This window comes from Acanthochromis polyacanthus, chromosome 22 (genome assembly GCF_021347895.1).
Source record: "Acanthochromis polyacanthus isolate Apoly-LR-REF ecotype Palm Island chromosome 22, KAUST_Apoly_ChrSc, whole genome shotgun sequence".
NCBI lineage: Eukaryota > Metazoa > Chordata > Actinopteri > Pomacentridae > Acanthochromis > Acanthochromis polyacanthus.
The window spans coordinates 9,013,473-9,031,872 of record NC_067134.1 but is presented as its reverse complement, the minus strand read 5'-3'; the positions used below and the strand labels follow the sequence as shown (position 1 = coordinate 9,031,872).

At 40.7% G+C, this 18,400-nt stretch overlaps 1 protein-coding gene across 1 annotated transcript in view; it reads left to right on the top strand.

Annotated features, from left to right (window-relative positions):
• ptgfrnb (prostaglandin F2 receptor inhibitor b) overlaps positions 1 to 17,921 on the top strand; it is a 98,910-nt gene extending 80,989 nt beyond the window's left edge. Inside the window, exons 12-15 of the mRNA XM_051941666.1 lie at positions 11,400 to 11,586; positions 11,682 to 11,800; positions 12,750 to 12,800; positions 15,233 to 17,921. Coding sequence (XP_051797626.1) covers positions 11,400 to 11,586; positions 11,682 to 11,800; positions 12,750 to 12,800; positions 15,233 to 15,345 — 470 coding nt within the window. The 3' untranslated portion in view covers positions 15,346 to 17,921. The remainder of the gene's footprint in view (positions 1 to 11,399; positions 11,587 to 11,681; positions 11,801 to 12,749; positions 12,801 to 15,232) is intronic.
• The last annotated feature ends 479 nt before the right edge of the window (positions 17,922 to 18,400 follow it).

Sequence of the window (18,400 nt, the reverse complement as noted above, 5' to 3'; positions counted from 1 at the left end):
TTTAGTCGCTTTTTGACGCTACTGTTTTCAGTTGTTTTCGGGTTTCCATTTTGGTGGTGTTTTCACTCACTGTTTACGATCACACTGTTTTCAGTAGTCTTCAGTCGCTGTTTGAAAACAAAATCAAACTGCTAATAAAAACCTGGAAGCAGTCACTTTTTATATAACTTCTTGAGTCATTTTTAGTCACTGCGGTTTTTTTAGATCCTGTTCAGTCCGTTTGTCGCTTTTACTTTAGCTGCCAAAGCTAGTTGTTTAGTATTTGTTTTTAGTCATTGTCGGTAACTGTTTCTAGGTGCTGTTTAAAGTTTTTCGGCTGTATTCCATTACAGTTTGCTGAAATTTGCAGTTTGATTTAGTTTTTGGTCATGTTTTTGTGTCGCTGTTTTCAGTCATTTTTAATCTCCATTTCGTGTCCTGCTGTGTTTATGCTGCGAAAAAGCATCTGACAAGTTTACAGGCTTTGTTTTTGCTAAGCTAATATTTTTTGCGCTGTAGATTACTATTACACATTATTACATGTGCACAAAACAACAATATAAATGACAAACAGTTGGTTAAACGGCAAAAATCTTGGCTGGTATTCCTTGTACTTCCTTGGCAGTTTGATGGATGTTATATTTTTTTAATAAATCTGTTTTTCTTTGGTCTCTGGAGACGTAACAGAACGAATGCTTACTTTGATGCCACAGTGGAACTAAGAGACACTTTGCATCTAAAATACACGCTCTTTAGCCGCATCTCAAAACACTGCAGAAGCCTGTATCGGTGTTTGTTTAAAAGGGTAGAACTTTCCTTTATTTGGTGGAGTTCCTATTAAGCATGCAGCGAGTAACGAGGGAAACTCTGCTTCCCGGCGGCTTTGTTTCTGCGAGGCTAAATGGTGTTTTTATAGTGTTTAGTATTCCACTCTACCAGGGCTGTCCTGCTTTATGGAGCAGAGCACTCACACACTGTTTCATTAGAAGCGCTGGTGGTAATTGTCGGGGCTTTGTGTGTCCGGGTGTGTGCGTCAGCCGCTTCTACGCCTTGGACTCTTCTCGAGGGATTAATCCAGAGAAATCCAATCAGACTGTCTTCATTTCCACCGACAGCCATTTTAGTTTTATTAGCTCAGAGCGGAGCCAGATATTCTATTAGAGATGTAGCTCGTCCTGCGCCATCCAATCATCGGAGCCCCTTTGTGTTTAATGAAGCTGCTGCGAAGCCAAAACGGAGGTCGGGCTTCGCTGAGGTTGGATCAAATCTGGGATTGAATCTGAATCCCCTGAAATCGCCCCTGAATCCATCTGAGGTCCGACTTCCAAAACCGTTTTACTGAAACGAGTCAGAAACAACTTCCTGTTGCCTTCTGGAGCTTCCTACAAAACCAGAAACAGAAATCTGTCCTTTGAGGATTCATTTTTTCAACCCTCTAAACTCCATAGCCTGAATCTGAGTTGGATTTGTAGTAAAAAAACAAACAAAAAAAACACCCAAATTTCCGCATTTGGATCATTCCAGAACTGGAGGACATTTTGGCATCAAAAATTTTGAGAAATCAACCAGTTTTCTGCTCCATATTGATCAATAATAGATAAACTATCATGATTGGCTCAGCTTCCACATCAATGGTATCATTGTTATTCCATGTTTTATGTGTTGTTTGCTAACCCTTCTCTAATCACTGTAACAGGGTTGCTAATCCATGCTAATGCTAGCTTTTTCTCAGCAGTAGAAGCTAGATATTTAGCTAGCTGCTACTGCTGACCAAGAGGACAAACTGACTGATGGAAAACAGTAAAAAGAATGAGTCTGATCCTGATAATATGAGGTAGAGTGAGATGTTCAATCAAGGCTAACAATGTGAGGAAAATATGAAAAATAGAAGAGAGGACATCGATTTGCTCTGTCCATTCTTTAGGAAAACTGATTGAGGATGTAAACAACAGAAACGAGACACAAAACGACAGAAAAAAGACACAAAACACGAGAAATGAGAAAAATGAGACAAAAAGGCAAAAATGTCAACAACAGGTGACGCTAACGTGTTGTGGGACGCGTTCGTTGCGTAATAATTATTTAAAATATTTTGTTGATGAGAAAAGTTCCTACAATCACAAGAGATATAAATAAAAACAAAAAAAGAGATAGACATAAACAAGAGAAAATATTACAAAAATGAGAAACGGCATGAAAGAAAACAAGAGACAAAGTTACATAAAATGGACAAACAGGAAACAAAATGACAGATGAGACAAAGATCAGACAAAAAATTACGAAAAACAAGGAAAAATACGACAAAAATTAGACCCAAAATGATAACAATGAGAAACAAAAGACAAAAATGAGACCCAAAACAACAAGTCAGACAAAAAAAATAAAATTTTACAAAAACTGAGACAAACGGCACAAAACAAAACACAAAAGAAACAAAAAATTTGACAAAATGGTTACAGAGCAACAAAAAATGGACAAATGACAAAAATGATTCACAAAGCAAAACACAATGACAAAAATAACACAAAAAAATGCAAGCGAGACAAAAAGGAAACGCAAAATGGCACAAATATGAGAAAAAATGACAAAAGTCTGGCAAAAAGACAAGCAAAAGAACAAGGCAAAAAATGAATCTGGTATTTTACTTTCTGATCCAAACAACTTGTCGTGGTCTAGAAATTATTTTAAATTCATAGTTTTGCTAATTTACAATCTGCCGTTATGACTTTTGTGTAATTTTCACACTTTAAAGGTCAGATTGGACCCTCTGGAGGACCGGTTTTGGGCCGCGTGCCGCATGTTTGACACCCCTTAGTTAGAACAAGTCAGTGCCGATCTGAAGCTGTTCCTCTCTCCGTCATTCTGAGTAATGTTGTGTCCATTAAAGCCATAGTCAGTCTATTGGACCGCTATCAGCTCATGCTACCCTTCTGTTTGTGGTGTTCAGAGTTTCAAGTGACTGTCGGGGTTCATGAGTTCATGTCGGGGGGGGGCGTAAAGGTCTGAGGAACAGCTGCTGGCGGGGATCAGATCCTCCTGTAGACCCTCCCATGAGGAGGCCAATCACACCAGCCCTCTGAGATGTGTTCACCTTCCTGAGCGCTGCTGATTTACGCTAATAAACAAAATAATCTCCTCAGCCGCTAAGCATTTTCAATCCCCTCCCTCCTTCTCCGTCCGCTCCGCCGTCAAGAACAAAGAAAGCAGAGGATGGAGGCTAGCTGCGAGAAGGCTTTCTAATTATAGCTCGGTTCCTCGAATGCCGGCGCTGAAACAAGCAAGCAGAGTTCATGCGTCAGTCTTGTTTAATTATGCAAAATGTGTCTTTGATCAGCGGCGCCGGTGTCAGGCTCTAACCTGGTGTTATCACCACGTCAGAGGAACCTCATCTCCCCACTGTCAGCCGGCGCTTCTAAAACCATTATGTAAGAATACAGCCGTGTTTGTTACGTAACCGTTAAAATAGTGCTCAGAACACAAAACGTCTCCGTTCAAGTCGATGGATTGGAATTTGTCTTTCAGATGAGTTCAAGAAGAAGCAAATTAACCTCAAAACTTCAAGCTCCCGACTCATTTATACTGACTGTTAGTTCATTTTTAATCTAAAGTCCTGCAGCTCAGTGGAAAAAAGAAGAACATGAAGGAGAACAGGGAACTCAGCGATGTTCTTCTGCACAAGTATGGTGCTAGAATAACGCAGAAATGGCACAAAAATGACGCCAAAAGCCACAAAAATGACACAAAAGGACACCAAAAGAGAGAAAAATGACAAGAAATATGCAAAAATGACACAAAGATGCAACAACAACATGAAAATGACACAAAAGGATGCTACAATACCACAATAATGACACAAAAATGCACAAAAATGACACAAAATGACACCAAAATGAGAGAAAAATGACAAGAAATATGCAAAAATGACACAAAGATGCAACAACAACATGAAAATGACACAAAAGGATGCTACAATACCACAATAATGACACAAAAATGCACAAAAATGACACAAAATGACACCAAAATGAGAGAAAAATGACAAGAAATATGCAAAAATGACACAAAGATGCAACAACAACATGAAAATGACACAAAAGGATGCTACAATACCACAATAATGACACAAAAATGCACAAAAATGACACAAAATGACACCAAAATGAGAGAAAAATGACAAGAAATATGCAAAAATGACACAAAGATGCAACAACATGAAAATGAGACAAGGATGCTACAATACCACAATAATGACACAAAAACGCACAAAAATGACACAAAAGTTGTAAAAATCACAGCAACAAATATGACAAAGACAAAGTTGAAACAATGCAAAAAATAAATAGATAAAAATGACACCAAAGATGTCTGATTTTCCAGGTGTTTTTTTTTACTTCTGTCTCATTTTTCTTCACTGTAGTTAATTTTTCAATCTGAAGTCCTGCAGCTCTATGGAAACACAACGACATGAAGGAGAGAGGATCAGACGTGTCTTCTGTGGCAATAAAATGACACAAAGCGACAAAAACTGCACAAAAGGATGCTAAAATGGCACAAAAATGGCACAAAAAAACACCGAAATGACATTTAGAGATGTTAAAATGACACAAAAAGATGCAGAAAATGACAGAAAAATGACACAAAATTATACAAAAGGATACTAAAATACCACAAAGTTGACACAGAAAAGCACAAAAATGAAAAACAAAACAAAATTGCCCTCCCCAAATATGACAGAAATGAAGTTAAAATGATGCAAAAAAATAAGAGATTTTAAAAATGGCACGAAAAGACACAAAATAACACCTAAGATGTCTATTTTTCAGGTATTTTTCCTTTTTCTTCATTTTTTTTTTCTTCTGTGATTCATTTTTCAATCTTAAGTCCTGTATGGCAACAGAATAAAGGAGGGAGAACTCAGAAATGTCTTCTGTGGCGTTATAACACAAGAAGACCAAAACAGCACAAAAGAATGCTAAAATAACACAGAAAATACACAAAAATGCACAAAAATGGCACAAAAACACCAAACAAAAGATGTAAAAATGACAAAAACATGACAGACAAAATGAAGCTAAACGACGTGAAAAAAAGAATCAAGGAGTCAAATATGGCAGAAAAGACAGAATAACACCAAAGATGTCCGTTTTCCAGCCGTTTTTTATTCTTCTCATTTTTTCTCACTGTGGTTCATGAAGAAAAATGAAGAAAATGACAGAAATTAATTTGCTTTTGCCGAGTTGTTCTCTTTCAGAAATCTAATCCTGTAACATTTGGTTTTGCATCAAGCAAACTTGTATTTACGTTTAAAGAAAAAGAGTCCACAGTGAGTAAAAACGTGTGGGGAACAGATGTTACTCCAACTGAAATCCAACTGAACTGAAAAACAGAAATTTCTGTTGAAGCAGGCAGAGCTGAAGTGAACGTCCTCGAACGGTAAAGCTGTTTTTGTTTTTGTGTGACAGGAGCAAAATCTATTACCGTCATTATATTTATTAATCATGCATGAAAATGTGACACTTTGGCAGCAACGTGAACGGTAACAGCGGGGATGCGATTAATGATTTTCCACTTTGAGCTGATCTGCCGACGTTTGTGATTAATTTAAGTGTCGGAAAATTTGACACCAGCAAAGTTCCTCCAACGGTACCGTAAAGGAAGACGAGGGGAAGCAGCTGATTGTTTTACTGTGCGGTGATTGGTTTCACTTGATGAACTGGGTTCTTGTGGTTCTGTGGAGGAGCAGGAGGAACTCTGCGACACAACTTTGCTCCGGTTGATTCTGGTCATTGAGTCTGGAGGGTTTGTGTGTGTCTGTGTGCGTGTTGTGTGTGGTCAGTCGCCCTTGGTGTCACTTCCTGTTTCCTCTCCTTTGGTTGGATGAATCGCTCGGCAATGCAAAAAAAAAAAAAGCTCTCTGTGCTGTCCGAGTCCATCTTCGTCACCGCCGCCACCATCATCATCATTATCACGGTCAATTTAGTCGCGTTTAACGACGTGAGACGAGGATTTTTATCACTTCCGCTGATGTTTTTAAATGTTTTTCTTCTCTGGACACCTAGAAAAGGCCACATTTTCATTTAGTTTGCTCTGAAATCCTGGACTTATTCAACAGTCATCATAAACACATTGGTAAATGTTGAATGATGGGAAAAAAAACAAACAAAAAACCCAAAATAAAAATTTGCCACAGTAGAATTGACAATCAACTTTGAAATCCTGTAAATATTTTCACATTTAAAGGACCTTAAGGCAGCAAAACACTAAAATTTCATCCTGATGTTTCTTCATGAGCACACTATTCTACGGGTTTCTTTTAAAAATACGTATTCATGGAGAGAAATGTTTTTGTTTAATCCGTCGGTGAGTTTAAAAACCGCAAAAGTCACACAACTTAGAACGGCTTCGGGAATCTGCCGGTTTTGAATTTTCCAACAGTCCTTGAACCTCTCATCTGCGCCATTCCAACACAGACTTCAGACTAAAATCAGCAAAACGACTTAATCCTAAATATTTCATTTTTGCTCAAGCTAGATTTTGTGTAAAACAAAAACTTCTCCACTCCTCCACCAACTGTGAAGCCGTTCAGTCAGCTGACACCAACACTCCAGTGACAAAAATTATTTAGTTTGCTGTGAAATCTTGGACTTAACTGAATAGTCCTCATTGGTAAATGTCTAAAGATGTTGGAAAAAAACGCAAATGTGAACTCAATATTTTAATTGTCTGCTTTAAAGTTGACATTTAACTTTAAAAGTATTTCCAGGTTTAAAGGCCCTAAAAGCACCAAATGAAGCCCCAGTGAAGTTGATTTGTTCAAATTTCATCTGCTCTAATATTGAGAAATGGATTTTAGAAAGACAGCATTGGAATTCTTCTTTACAAAAGTTTTTTTAAGTCTTTATTTGTTTCCAGAAATCAGCTCAAAGTGAACATTTTTGTGTGTCCACACATCTCTGCTGGCTACAGATGTTTTACTGTAAACACTACCTGCAGTTCAGCTGAAAATAATCACTAATGGCTTCACGTTTGTATCAAACAGTGCAGATTTCTTTGCTTTTTGTAGATGTGTGTGCTTTATTTTTGACATTTTTCTAACCAGACGTAGAGTTCTGCAATTTTAGCTTTCAATCTGTTAAATTTATGGATAGAGGAAGTTCAGAGACTGTGACAAAGTAGGAATTCTGATGATTCCTCTGATAAATGGACTTTTTAAAAAAAAAATTAAGTAGACACCATTCCTTTCAAATCTGCTCCGGAATTTGTCTGGGGCAAGATTTTGGACATACAAACACAACAGTGCTACAGGGGGTCCTCGACTTACATCGGAGTTCCATTCCTACGGCCCGACGTAAGTCGATTTTCGCCGTAAGTCAGAACTCTATCAGAAGAGTTTGACCTGTGCTTTGGAGCCATAATGAAGAGCAGAAGGTTAATGAATGTAGCACAATCCAAGGTGGCGTACAACTGACAAATGTAAATAAAGTCGTAGCACCACGTGACAACGTATTCATCCGCTCTGCTCGCCAACTAGTTCCACATAAGCAGTTCCGACGTAACAATGAAACGTCGTAGGTCGAGGACGTCGCAAACCGAGGATCCTCTATATTATGATCAGATCGTGGTCAGCTTTTAACTTTAGCTGTTTCCGACTCATAAATACTTTTGCAATAACCTAAAAGTTGTAGCCTAGCCATGCTATACCCATGTTTCTGACGGCACAAGGGTCTAGGAACGCTCGACAGGGAGGGAGGCGGGCTAAAATGTTGTCTATCAAATCCCTCTGCAGCAATTGGGTAGGTATACAACCAATCAGCGCAACGAATAGGCTGACGTGGTTCCTAGAGCACCAACGGATTGTGGCTAAGTCCCATTAGCTTCCCAACCAGCGGAGCTAACTGGTATATTAAGGATTTGCCATATCCCGTCGGCATAAGTCCAAATACGTCTTTCTTCTCAATGAAACACTTCAGTGCCGTCCTTTGTTTATCTTTCAAGTTGAATTTTAGCTTCAAATCTTTAAGAGCTGTGGCCAAAGCCGAGTCGAAAGACAACTGTTTATTGTGCGCCGGTTGTTTCTGTCAGAATCGTCACGCCTCTGTCGTCACTAAGTTACGCCCGCCTTCTGACTCTACACTTCATGGTGATTGGTCCGGCCAGTTTTAGGAGAATCCAGCCTCGAGCCTTATGGAGGGTAACTAGACCCACGCTGGCAGAGAATTAAATTTGTTGCCGTGGGTTGTCTAGCGCGGCTAGGCTATAAAAGTTGTGTACTGAAGCTTGAATTTGTATTTTTCTCACTGGGTTTATTGTTGAGCTCGGGTTGTTTTTTCCTAAAGTATCCCTCCGTCTGAATATCTGACCACATTTTCAGGTGATTGTGATTTCGGGCCGACTCTGCTGCTGCTGATTTTTAATGATGTAGCACTTGAATATTAAAGCCATTAGGGGAGAGAGAAATTGAGATGTGATTCATTACTCTGCTGTGGGTGAGTTCACTCCTCTCCTCGCTCTTCCTCTTCATTATACTCGCTCCATCCATTCTCCTCTTTCTCCCTCCACTCCATCTTTTTTTCATAATTGTTTTTCATCATCATTTGTCTTTTTTTTCCCCCCTTTCTTTCCTGCACCGTCGCTCGCAAATGTTCCTTTTATTTTTCCGTCTGTATCCTCTATTTGTCTCCTAAATGACGGAGGATGACTCAGGCTCCATGGGGTTTTTATTGTGCTTCTCTATGGTGGTGTGTAGGAGGTACAGTGCTAATAGTCGCTCTCTCCCTGACAGACTAATGACTAGTTTGTGCTTCTGTCTGTCTCTTTCCATCTACGTCCTGTTCTCGGAAATAATTAGCTCGCTCGCCCCCCTTTTCCAAAGATTGCATCTATTATCGCAGATTCTCTCAAAACTCCGCTCTTCCTTTCTTTTGTCGTGTCCACCTCCCGCAACGCCGTCGTCTTTAACGTGCCGATAACGGATTCGTTCTGGTTTCCGGGTTCCCTCTTTTGTTCCTTATCGTGGTGGATTCTCCTCCGGTGTCGTAACACTTCTCTGGAAATAATCGCACGTGAAGGTCTCGACTAAAGTTGGGAAATCTTGGGAAAGTTGGGGAAGCAGCGATGACATAATTCCATCTCTGCTGTCCAATAAAACTACTCTGCTGTCGGTAATAGCCCATCAGCTCACACTGAATCTCTGTCTGGCTTCACATACATCACATCAGCAGCAGTAAAGACGCTTTTAAATGCCACTCTAGGAGATAAATTGTGCCTTTAAATGTTCCGTATTAACTCAAACTCCTCCTGACTGCCTTTGTAGTTTGTAGTGTTTAGTTAAGATGCACATTCAAGACAGTAAATTCTGTCTGTGGACTGTGGTTTAAAGTTCTGCTGAGATGTTCTGCTTTCTTTAGAAGCTATTTCTTAATCTGCTCTTTCTTGGAGGTCAAATTGTTCTCTTTAAAATACCCCAAACATGTTCTGTTGCATTCAAGTCGACAACAAACGTGTCCACATCGTAGTTTTTACTTTTTCTCAAAGTGAATTCTCACTTTGGGTGGTTCTCATGAATGTACCTCTTCCAAAGACTTTCAGCAAACTATAGACAGTATTTTGGTTCATCTACAGACATTCGTCAATGAAGATCATCTCTCAAACATCTTTTCCACTCATACAGCTCCATATCTTCATACTTCCACCTCCGTTCTTCACTGTCAGGACTATACATTCACTGTGGTAGTCCTGAAAACATCTTGAACTCCATTTGAGCCCAACAAATTTGTCTTCTGACCAAGAATGTTCTCAAAATTCATCAGGTCTGTCAGCAGTTTTGGCAGGACAGTGAACATTGGTTGTTTTCTTGAATGCTTTCCATCAAGCTTGACGTCATTTTCCACGGATAAATCCTGTGACAAGACTGAAGTTTGTTTTTCACTGCTAGATTGTACAAAATTTTAGGAGTTCGACCGCTACAGCCCTGATTAGTGACGCTGCGACTCTTCTACATGTCCTAATTACTGCCAACACTGTGGTTCACTGATTTTTATTTGATCTTCTTGGATCCTTTTCCATCTTTGTGAAGTCTCTCGGTCAGATTTTTTCAGTTCGATGATCTAGACATAGACGTAGACACAGCCCATAGGTACAAAACTGAAAACATTCTGCCATTTAAGGCACATTTTAGGACTTTGTTCAGGTTTTATTTCGAACATCACAAGCTTTTTGACTTTTGTTGCATTGAGTTCCTACTTTGAGGCCTGATTTTTATATATAGTCTTTCTGAAATACTTTATTTCGGTCATTCTTGGGTAAAAACACGCTGTGGTTGAACTAAGAAGTAAAGTGACAGAGAATCATTTGAGTTTTGAGTGATGCTGCACAGAGGTTTACTATCTGTTCAGTACTGTATTGCTGTCATTTGGTATATTCTATAAATATCAAATGAACACATTCATACATTGAGGCTTTGGCAGCGCTGTTTGCTTTGACATTCGTTAGCATTCGTTAGCATGCTAGCCTATTTACCGTCATGGTGTTGATGTGAGTTACATGATCAGGGCTGGCACAGTTAGTAACTGTACTGTACTTGGCGTTCTCTTCATTCAGATTTGGTCCAACCAAAACTACACTTGATGTTATTATCATCTTTATGACCATTTATTCATGAGTTACTCACATTCAAAGCTGGCAAAAGGTGGCCTTTTTGTGAAGTGTTAAACATGTCCTGTAATCTTACCAAATAATGAGCAAGATCACTGTATGAAAACTTGTACAGCGTAGTTCTAATGATCTATTTGTAAAGCCTTTCATCAATTATCTAATAAGATAGTGTTTTTAAAGCTGTTATAAGGGTGGTCCAGTTCAAGTGTGGTGCTGTATATACATAAATTTGACATCATTAAAGCAATGCTGAATCTTTAAATACTCACAGATAGCCCATATATACACTACCATTCAGAAATTTAGGGTCACTTACAAATGTTCTTATTTTTTCAATGAAGATACCATTAAATGAATGATAAATCCAGTGTAGACATAGTTAATGTGGTAAATGACTATTCTAACTGGAAACAGCTGATTTTTAATGGAATATCTCCATAGGGCTACAGAGGAACATTTCCAGCAACCATCACTCCTGTGTTCTAATGCTACATTGTGTTAGCTAATGGTGCTGAAAGGCTCATTGATGATTAGAAAACCCTTGTGGAGTTATGTTAGCACATGGATAAAAGTGTGAGTTTTAATGGAAAGCATGAAATTGTCTGAATGATCCCAAACTTTTGAAGAGGACATAGAAGAGTATAAATTTGATTTGTGTTCCCTGGATGTAGACAAAATGGTGGACTTAGCTTAGCTTAGCATGAAGAAACAGCATGGTTTACCCACTGCTTCAGCTCATGTCGGATTAAACCCTGACTGTGTTTCAGATGACCTGGCCTACGAGGTGACCTGGTTCTTCACTCGGCTTCGAGGTGGACAGACGACGACTCAGGTGGCCACCGTCGACCGCTTCGGTGTCGTCAGGAAAATGCTCCGCAACTCCTCCAGCGACGTTTCAGTCGAGCGTAAAGACACGCACACCTACCTGCTGAACATTTTTGGCACTCAGGACAGGTGAGCGAATCGCCGCCAATTGTTTTCTCCTTTGACTGTAAGATTCACCCTCAGTCTTCACTCCGGAGTCTGACGGTTTGTCGTGTGGTTTGCAGCGACAGCGGCGAGTACCACTGCATCGCCACGCCCTGGTACCTATCGGCCTCCACGGGAGCCTGGACCGAAGCCGGAGAGCTCATGTCATCGAGAGTCTTCCTCACTGTCAAGTTTGCAGGTGGGAAGAGGATGTGTTGAATTAAAGAATTGGAAATCACGAAAAGTTGTAATAAATGTGGTCCAGAGAGTCATTTAGGAGGAAGTTGGCTTAATGAGGCCAGAAAAGTCAAAAAAATGAATAAAATTATTGTAATGTCCACTTTTGAAACGTGATAATGATTGAGGGATGCGCGTTGCCATGGTGACCAGGCCAAAAGAAAAGACAAATCCAGTCCTAAATGGAGTCAAAAGCGGACTTCCCTTTCTTACAGCAGAAACAAAGAGCAAAGCAAAGGTTTTAATTAGTGGTGGGACACGACTAAGAAATTAATGTAATTAATTAGAGACTTTGGAATTAATTTATCACATTTTTTATGTCATCATGGGATGGCTACACCGTTAGCCGGTTCCAAGACTGTCGTAGCTAATGTTAGCTCCGGTGCTAACAACAACATGTTTTGAATTGAAGTGATACCGTCAGCTTCAAGTGCTGAGGTGATCAGAAAACTGTCAACTAGGCTTTTATCCAAGCTGCCATCAGGAAGATTTATAGAGAAAACTTTTCTTCCAGCAAACTCAACGCATCTCCTCTTCCTTCACCAGACTTTCTTGACGTCACTCAGTGCGTCCTGTGGATCTTCTTCACAGGAATGTTCATCAGAGTTACTGGTGGAACAGAAATTAGGGAACTGAGAAACATGCGATTAAGTGCCTAAGGGTTCATCACATAAAAACAAGTCAGATAAGTTTAAGTACCAAGAGCATTAAGCGTTTTTATAAACTGAATTTAAGTGATGTTCCCACCATTATGTGAACACCACTGCGATGTTTACAGTCATTCGGTTTCATGTTGCATAAACAGGACTTACGGACTTTAGAAGGACTTCCTCCACCTTCACACATGAAGATGACGATATATTTTAGTTTTTTCTAACTCCAGCTCTCTTTCTTTCTCCGTCTTCCTGCAGTGTGGGACTCCCTGAAGTTACCTCTCTTTTACGGAGCGGCGGCCTCACTGGGTAACGTAGCTCGTGTTCACTCATCCTAACCGTCCACTGGATGTAAATTTTACTGTGGCTACAGTTTACGCAGCTGTGAACTTGAAGATATTTGATGTCCCCATGATTCTAGTGTCCCCTGAAATATTCCCACGACAAAAATTAACCATCTGACAGGCAGTTTCTGAGCATTTTTTTAATCTCCTTTTTATCATTTTTCACTGCAGTATGAAGTCCTGCACCTCAATGGAAACAAAACCAACCAACCATGAATAGATGTAGAAAAATGTCTTAAAAAAATGTCTTCTGTGCGGTATGATGAAGTTAAATTGGCAGAAATCATAAAAAATAAAAAAAGAAGTTGAATGTTTGTTACAAAACTGTAAAAAAAAAAAAAAAATGGAATGAACATGTTTGACTTTTTCCAAATACCCACAAGTGTTCCCAATTGTAGGAAAGATGGCTTCACATGCTAAATTTTATGACTGGCATTTTTAATTTTGCTCTGTAGAAACACTGCCTGCAGTTCAACCAAAAAACTCCTGGATTTTTTGTCATGTGACCGTTGGCCTTAGTGGAGTCCTGAATGGCTTCACGGTTGGGCCAATGAGCGGAATTTTTATTCTTTTTTCTGAAATCTAACTCAAGCAAACGGTTTACGATGCAATTATTAAATGAAATATTTAGAATGAAGTTGTTTTGCTGAAATATCAAGCTTTAGGCTCAGATGAGGGGTTCAAGGACTGTTGAAAAGTTCCAAACCCTTAACAGTTGTCATTTTTGTGTTTTGTAAAGATGCCTTTTAAACTCTTGGCCAGATTAAATAAAGCATTTCTCTCCATAAATGATGAAAATCTATCTGGATGTAAGTGTGACTCCCCATCACACCTCGTCTGGATTCGTGTTTTCCTGCGCTGATCCTCATCCAGTTGTGTCCTCCAGGGTTGCGTGTCGCCGCTTTGTAAACAACAACATCTGGTTTAGCTGCTGCAGACAAACTACCACAGTCAGTGTGTGGAAGCAGAAGGAAAAGCAGGAAGCGGCAGCACAAAATGCTTAGAAACCGCTTCAAAGCGTGAAAATCTGTCAGTGCAGACGTCCTCTGAATCTGCTGCCAGATACGCCGTAGCTACTGTTTTTTGTTCCTGCTTATTTAGGACGTGTCAGTGCACAGTGGATTTAAAGACTCTACGTTTGGTCAAGCTTATTATACTCAATAAAATATGGCTTAACTGGCGCTGATACAGATTTCATAAAGAGGCAGGGACGTTGTGGTTGCTTTTAATTATTAAAGTCTGTTTCTGTGCATCTGCAGTGCCAGCAGTGATGGTAAAAGTGGGAGCAACAACAGCTGCAGAAGTAGAGGAAGAAACTAAACTCTGCTTATTTAGATCCAGTTGAACTCTATGATGCAGTCGTCTTCTTTTTTTTTTTTAGACTCCAAGTGAACTGTAAAAAAAAAAAAAAAAGTCAAAAACGCGAGCCTCGGCAGAGTCTTTAGGTTGAATTTTTTGTGACATTCCAGAAATTTTCCAAACTAGTCATGGGATTACTGTGACTCAGCTGTGATGGGTGCTCTGCTACATGTGCTGCAGACAGAGCTGTGAGTGTTGTAAGTGGTGACAGCATCTCTGAATTATCCCAAACATCTTTATCTGCCTTATGTTCTGTAAAAAAAAAAAAAGGGTTGTTTGTTTCTCCCAACACAAAAAATATTGGTAACTTCCTGTCTGAGATGCAGGTAACTTCCTGTCTGAGATGCAGGTAACTTCCTGTCTGAGATGCAGGTAACTTCCTGTCTGAGATGCAGGTAACTTCCTGTCTGAGATGCAGGTAACTTCCTGTCTGAGATGCAGGTAACTTCCTGTCTGAGATGCAGGTAACTTCCTGCCTGAGATGCAGGTCACTTCCTGTCTGAGATAAAGGTAACCTCCTGTCTAGGATAGAGGTAACTTCATGTCTGGGATAGACCAAAGTTAGTTTGGTTTCCTAATAAAAGATCACAGAAGTCGGATGGTACATAATGGGGTATATAATGAACGCACCTATGTGTTGATTTCCAAACCAAACGTTAATTTCAGGGCAAAGCAGAAAACGGGTTCCTCTCTAATAATGAAATTCAAATTCTTAAAAAGCCACTGTAGCACCTTGAAGAGTAGAAGTTATCAGTTTATACTTACAGAAAAATGAGTAGACCTAAAGAAAATATGTAAACAAATGCAGCTTGAAAAATCTGATAATGTGGACCAGTAGATGTGTTCCTGAACAGGTTTTTAAAATGTGAAACAAACAGGAAGTGTTGTTTAGTTTTGATTTTCATTTTAGGTTTCATGTCTGAAATAAATACAGGAAGTTGGCTGAAGTCACAGTTGAGTCCTCCTGTTGGGTTTAACCTGGTTGTGTGTTTGTTTAACCTGGTTGTGTGTTTGTTTAACCTGGTTGTGTGTTTGCAGGTGTGGGCCTCTTCTCACTGGTGTTCGGTCTGGTTTGCGCCCAGTGCTGCTGCCGCAACACGATGCACACTCCGCGCTCACGCAACAAGCTGATGGACCTGGAGATGGACTGACAAACACTTTCCCCGGCGCCGACTCACTGCAGCGCTCACAGGAAGCACCATACACTCAACCGCCACACCCCCGTCGATGACTTCTGGGACAGTCAGCTGTTTCCAGGTGACGGACGTTGGGAATAAACCCGATGGACGGACGGACGGCGGTGCTTTACATGGTGCTCAGGGTTCTAGCAGCTCTGCAGTGGAGGAGCGGGGGATTTGGACGCTCGCCTTTCAGACTTGTTTTATAAAATCCGTGGCGCCTCTAGTGGATTTGTTGAGCCTGCTGAGACATCACTGCCACCTGGGATTAAGGGAACACATGTGCTGCCTCTGTATCCGCTGGGGAATAACACACAAAGCGCTCAGGCCGGACTACTCTTTTTTTGTTTTGTTTTTTCCTTCTCGGACTACAACCACTCTGTGCTTCTGAGTGACGGCACATCAGCAAACCTGCTTGTTTTGTCGGAGAATACTGAACTCGTTTGATTGGACGTTGGGTTGATGACACCTCGACGTCCGAACATCTGCCTGATGGATCCTGTTTGTCGAGGATGAACAGTCAGGCGGCAGATGTCCTGCTGTCGAAAACAAAAGTGCTCCGAGGCATTGCACTACCACCCCAGAGTATTCCTACCTTAACCAGAGGACGATATTTACATTTATGCTCAACTCTAGTTTTTTGAAAATTCAGAGATTTTAAACCGAGAGACGTTTTTAAGCTTTACAAGGAGATATGCAGTCAGTGTGTCTGTGTGTGTGATGTTCTGTACATGGTGCCGACGTTTGAACTGACGGAGGCGCGCTCGGTTTCAGATCAACACTTGAACAGCCACTAAAGGTGGCGACAGCAAGCACTCTTCTTTTCTAAATATTCACAGATGTATCCAGCTGTTCTTTTTGCCCGAGTCTCGTGTGTGTTTTGGTGTGAGTGCTGTGCTTCGGTGTGCGAGACAAAGAGCTGCATGGACCGTTTTATCATGGCAGTGTGGGTCTGTTCCAGGGTCACGTTTGGACGCCATCAAAGTCTCTAGACATCCAGAGTCGCTTCACTAACGTCCACTCGGTTCCAACGGGGTGACGCAAGAAGCTCGGGTTTTGAAGGAAACAGTTTTTAAAGGAGTAGTTCGACAATTTGGGAGCATGCTGAGCTTGGCAGTGGGGCTGTAGTCAACAGTCGACTGAAACTGTACCGACTCTTTGACCAGTTAATCTGCACAGTCTACCTGAGGCCTCCTTGGCCTGAATGGACCATAAATCGAGACGAAACACCAAATTTTGCGGCTTGTTTAGTCATTTAAGCTTAGTTATAATATCCTGAAATACCACAATATGCACATGATTGAAGAAGAACTGAGGAATAAAACAAGTTAGCTGCTCTTTTATGATGAGCCGCCGTGCCGGTTGTTCAACACCGACGACCTCTTAGACGCTGTGTCGCTTAGTTGGCATCGGATTCTCAGTGATCTTTCAGGTAAATAAGTTGGGCCTTCATTAGATTGTTCTGGCGCAAAATGGTGAAAGTGTCAGGGTGTTTTAGGGAAAATTCATGAAGTTTCCAGCAATTAACTGCACAAACTAGTTACCATGTGAAGCAGCCAGTGTCGAGAGTGTGTTTTTCTGCATCGTGGTCCATTTGAAATACATACATTTACATTGGCACGTATCGAGCATCATTGGAAATGCTGATATTGCTGCAACTGGCTAATATTGACCGATGTCAGGGAGGTTGTTGAAGTTTTCTCCTCGTGAAAACTTTTGCCGAATGAGAGAGTAACAAGTGTAAAAACACTTCCTAAAGCACCACGGTGTTTGATGCCGATACAAATTTTTAAGGAGTAAAAAAATCTACTCCAACGACACCGTTTGGCTCCGCACCGGCACTTGTTCTGCTACATGTGCTGCAGACGGTACTGAGTGTTTTTCTGCATTGTGACCCTATAAAAATACGTACATTTATAGTGGCACGTATCGAACATCATTGGAAATACTAATACATCTGCGATTCGCTAATATTGACTGATGTCACAGCGATTGTTGTTTTCTTCTCGTGAAAGTAACACCAGCAAATGAGAATGTAGTCCTCTGAGAGTCCAGTCGACCTGGAGATTACAGCCCTACTAGAAGCAGGGGAGCCGCTAGCCAAGCTCGTCCAGAAATGGAACTTTAGCTTTAAATAACGGAAGCCATCAGTCCTTCCAGCAGCTCCAGCGTCTTACAGCATTTCCATCTGATTTACTGCACAAATGAGGCTCCGTGAAATTGCTGGAAGGCACTAACTCAGGCCAGCAGTTCCCCTTTGTTTCTAGTCTTTGTGCTAAGCTAAGCTACATCCCACGCCAGTCGTACTTCTCAAACTGTTCCTCCCGAACCCTCCCCAACTACGAATGCATCCTCTCCCCTGACTCATTTAGGATGTTTTGTCTCCACACCTTTTTCGGAACGGTTGTAGAAAACTTGCACTTAATAGATAAAACTTAAAAAAATGTATAAAAAATCTATCTGTGAAGAGAAATCTGCAATAACCAGGAAGTGGGATCAGCTGCTGAGTGTGTTTTTACAGCTGCTGAATGAATGAACACACTCCGAGTTTCAGTCCAAACCCAGCAGCATTCGGACCTGCTGCACGGGGGCTTCGTTTGACACATTTTAAATCACTTTTAAAGGGAATTTTACTAGCAATATGAGGCTGTAGTCGCGTCACAGCTCACAGAATACTATATTCAGATTATTCACCCTCAATCGGAGCTAAAATACGTCTTTTATTCACGGAATTTGGCGACCAGGGGGTTCCCGGGTTTTGGCTGGATTGACGACGACTGTTATTCCAGAAGCTTCCGGTTCTTCTCCTCGGACCCTCCACGGGTGTGCTTGCCTCTCGGTGATGTGTTCAGACGAGGTTTTGCCGTCGGACTGTCGCTCTGAAGAGTTTTTACCAACGTAGCATCGGTACGCACCGCTGAGCGTCACTGCAAGGCTCCCCCGGTGAACTTTTATTTTCTCATTTTATTGCAACTAGTATGATGAATCCTGATGATGTGTTTTTTTTTAAATAAATAGATTTGTAAGA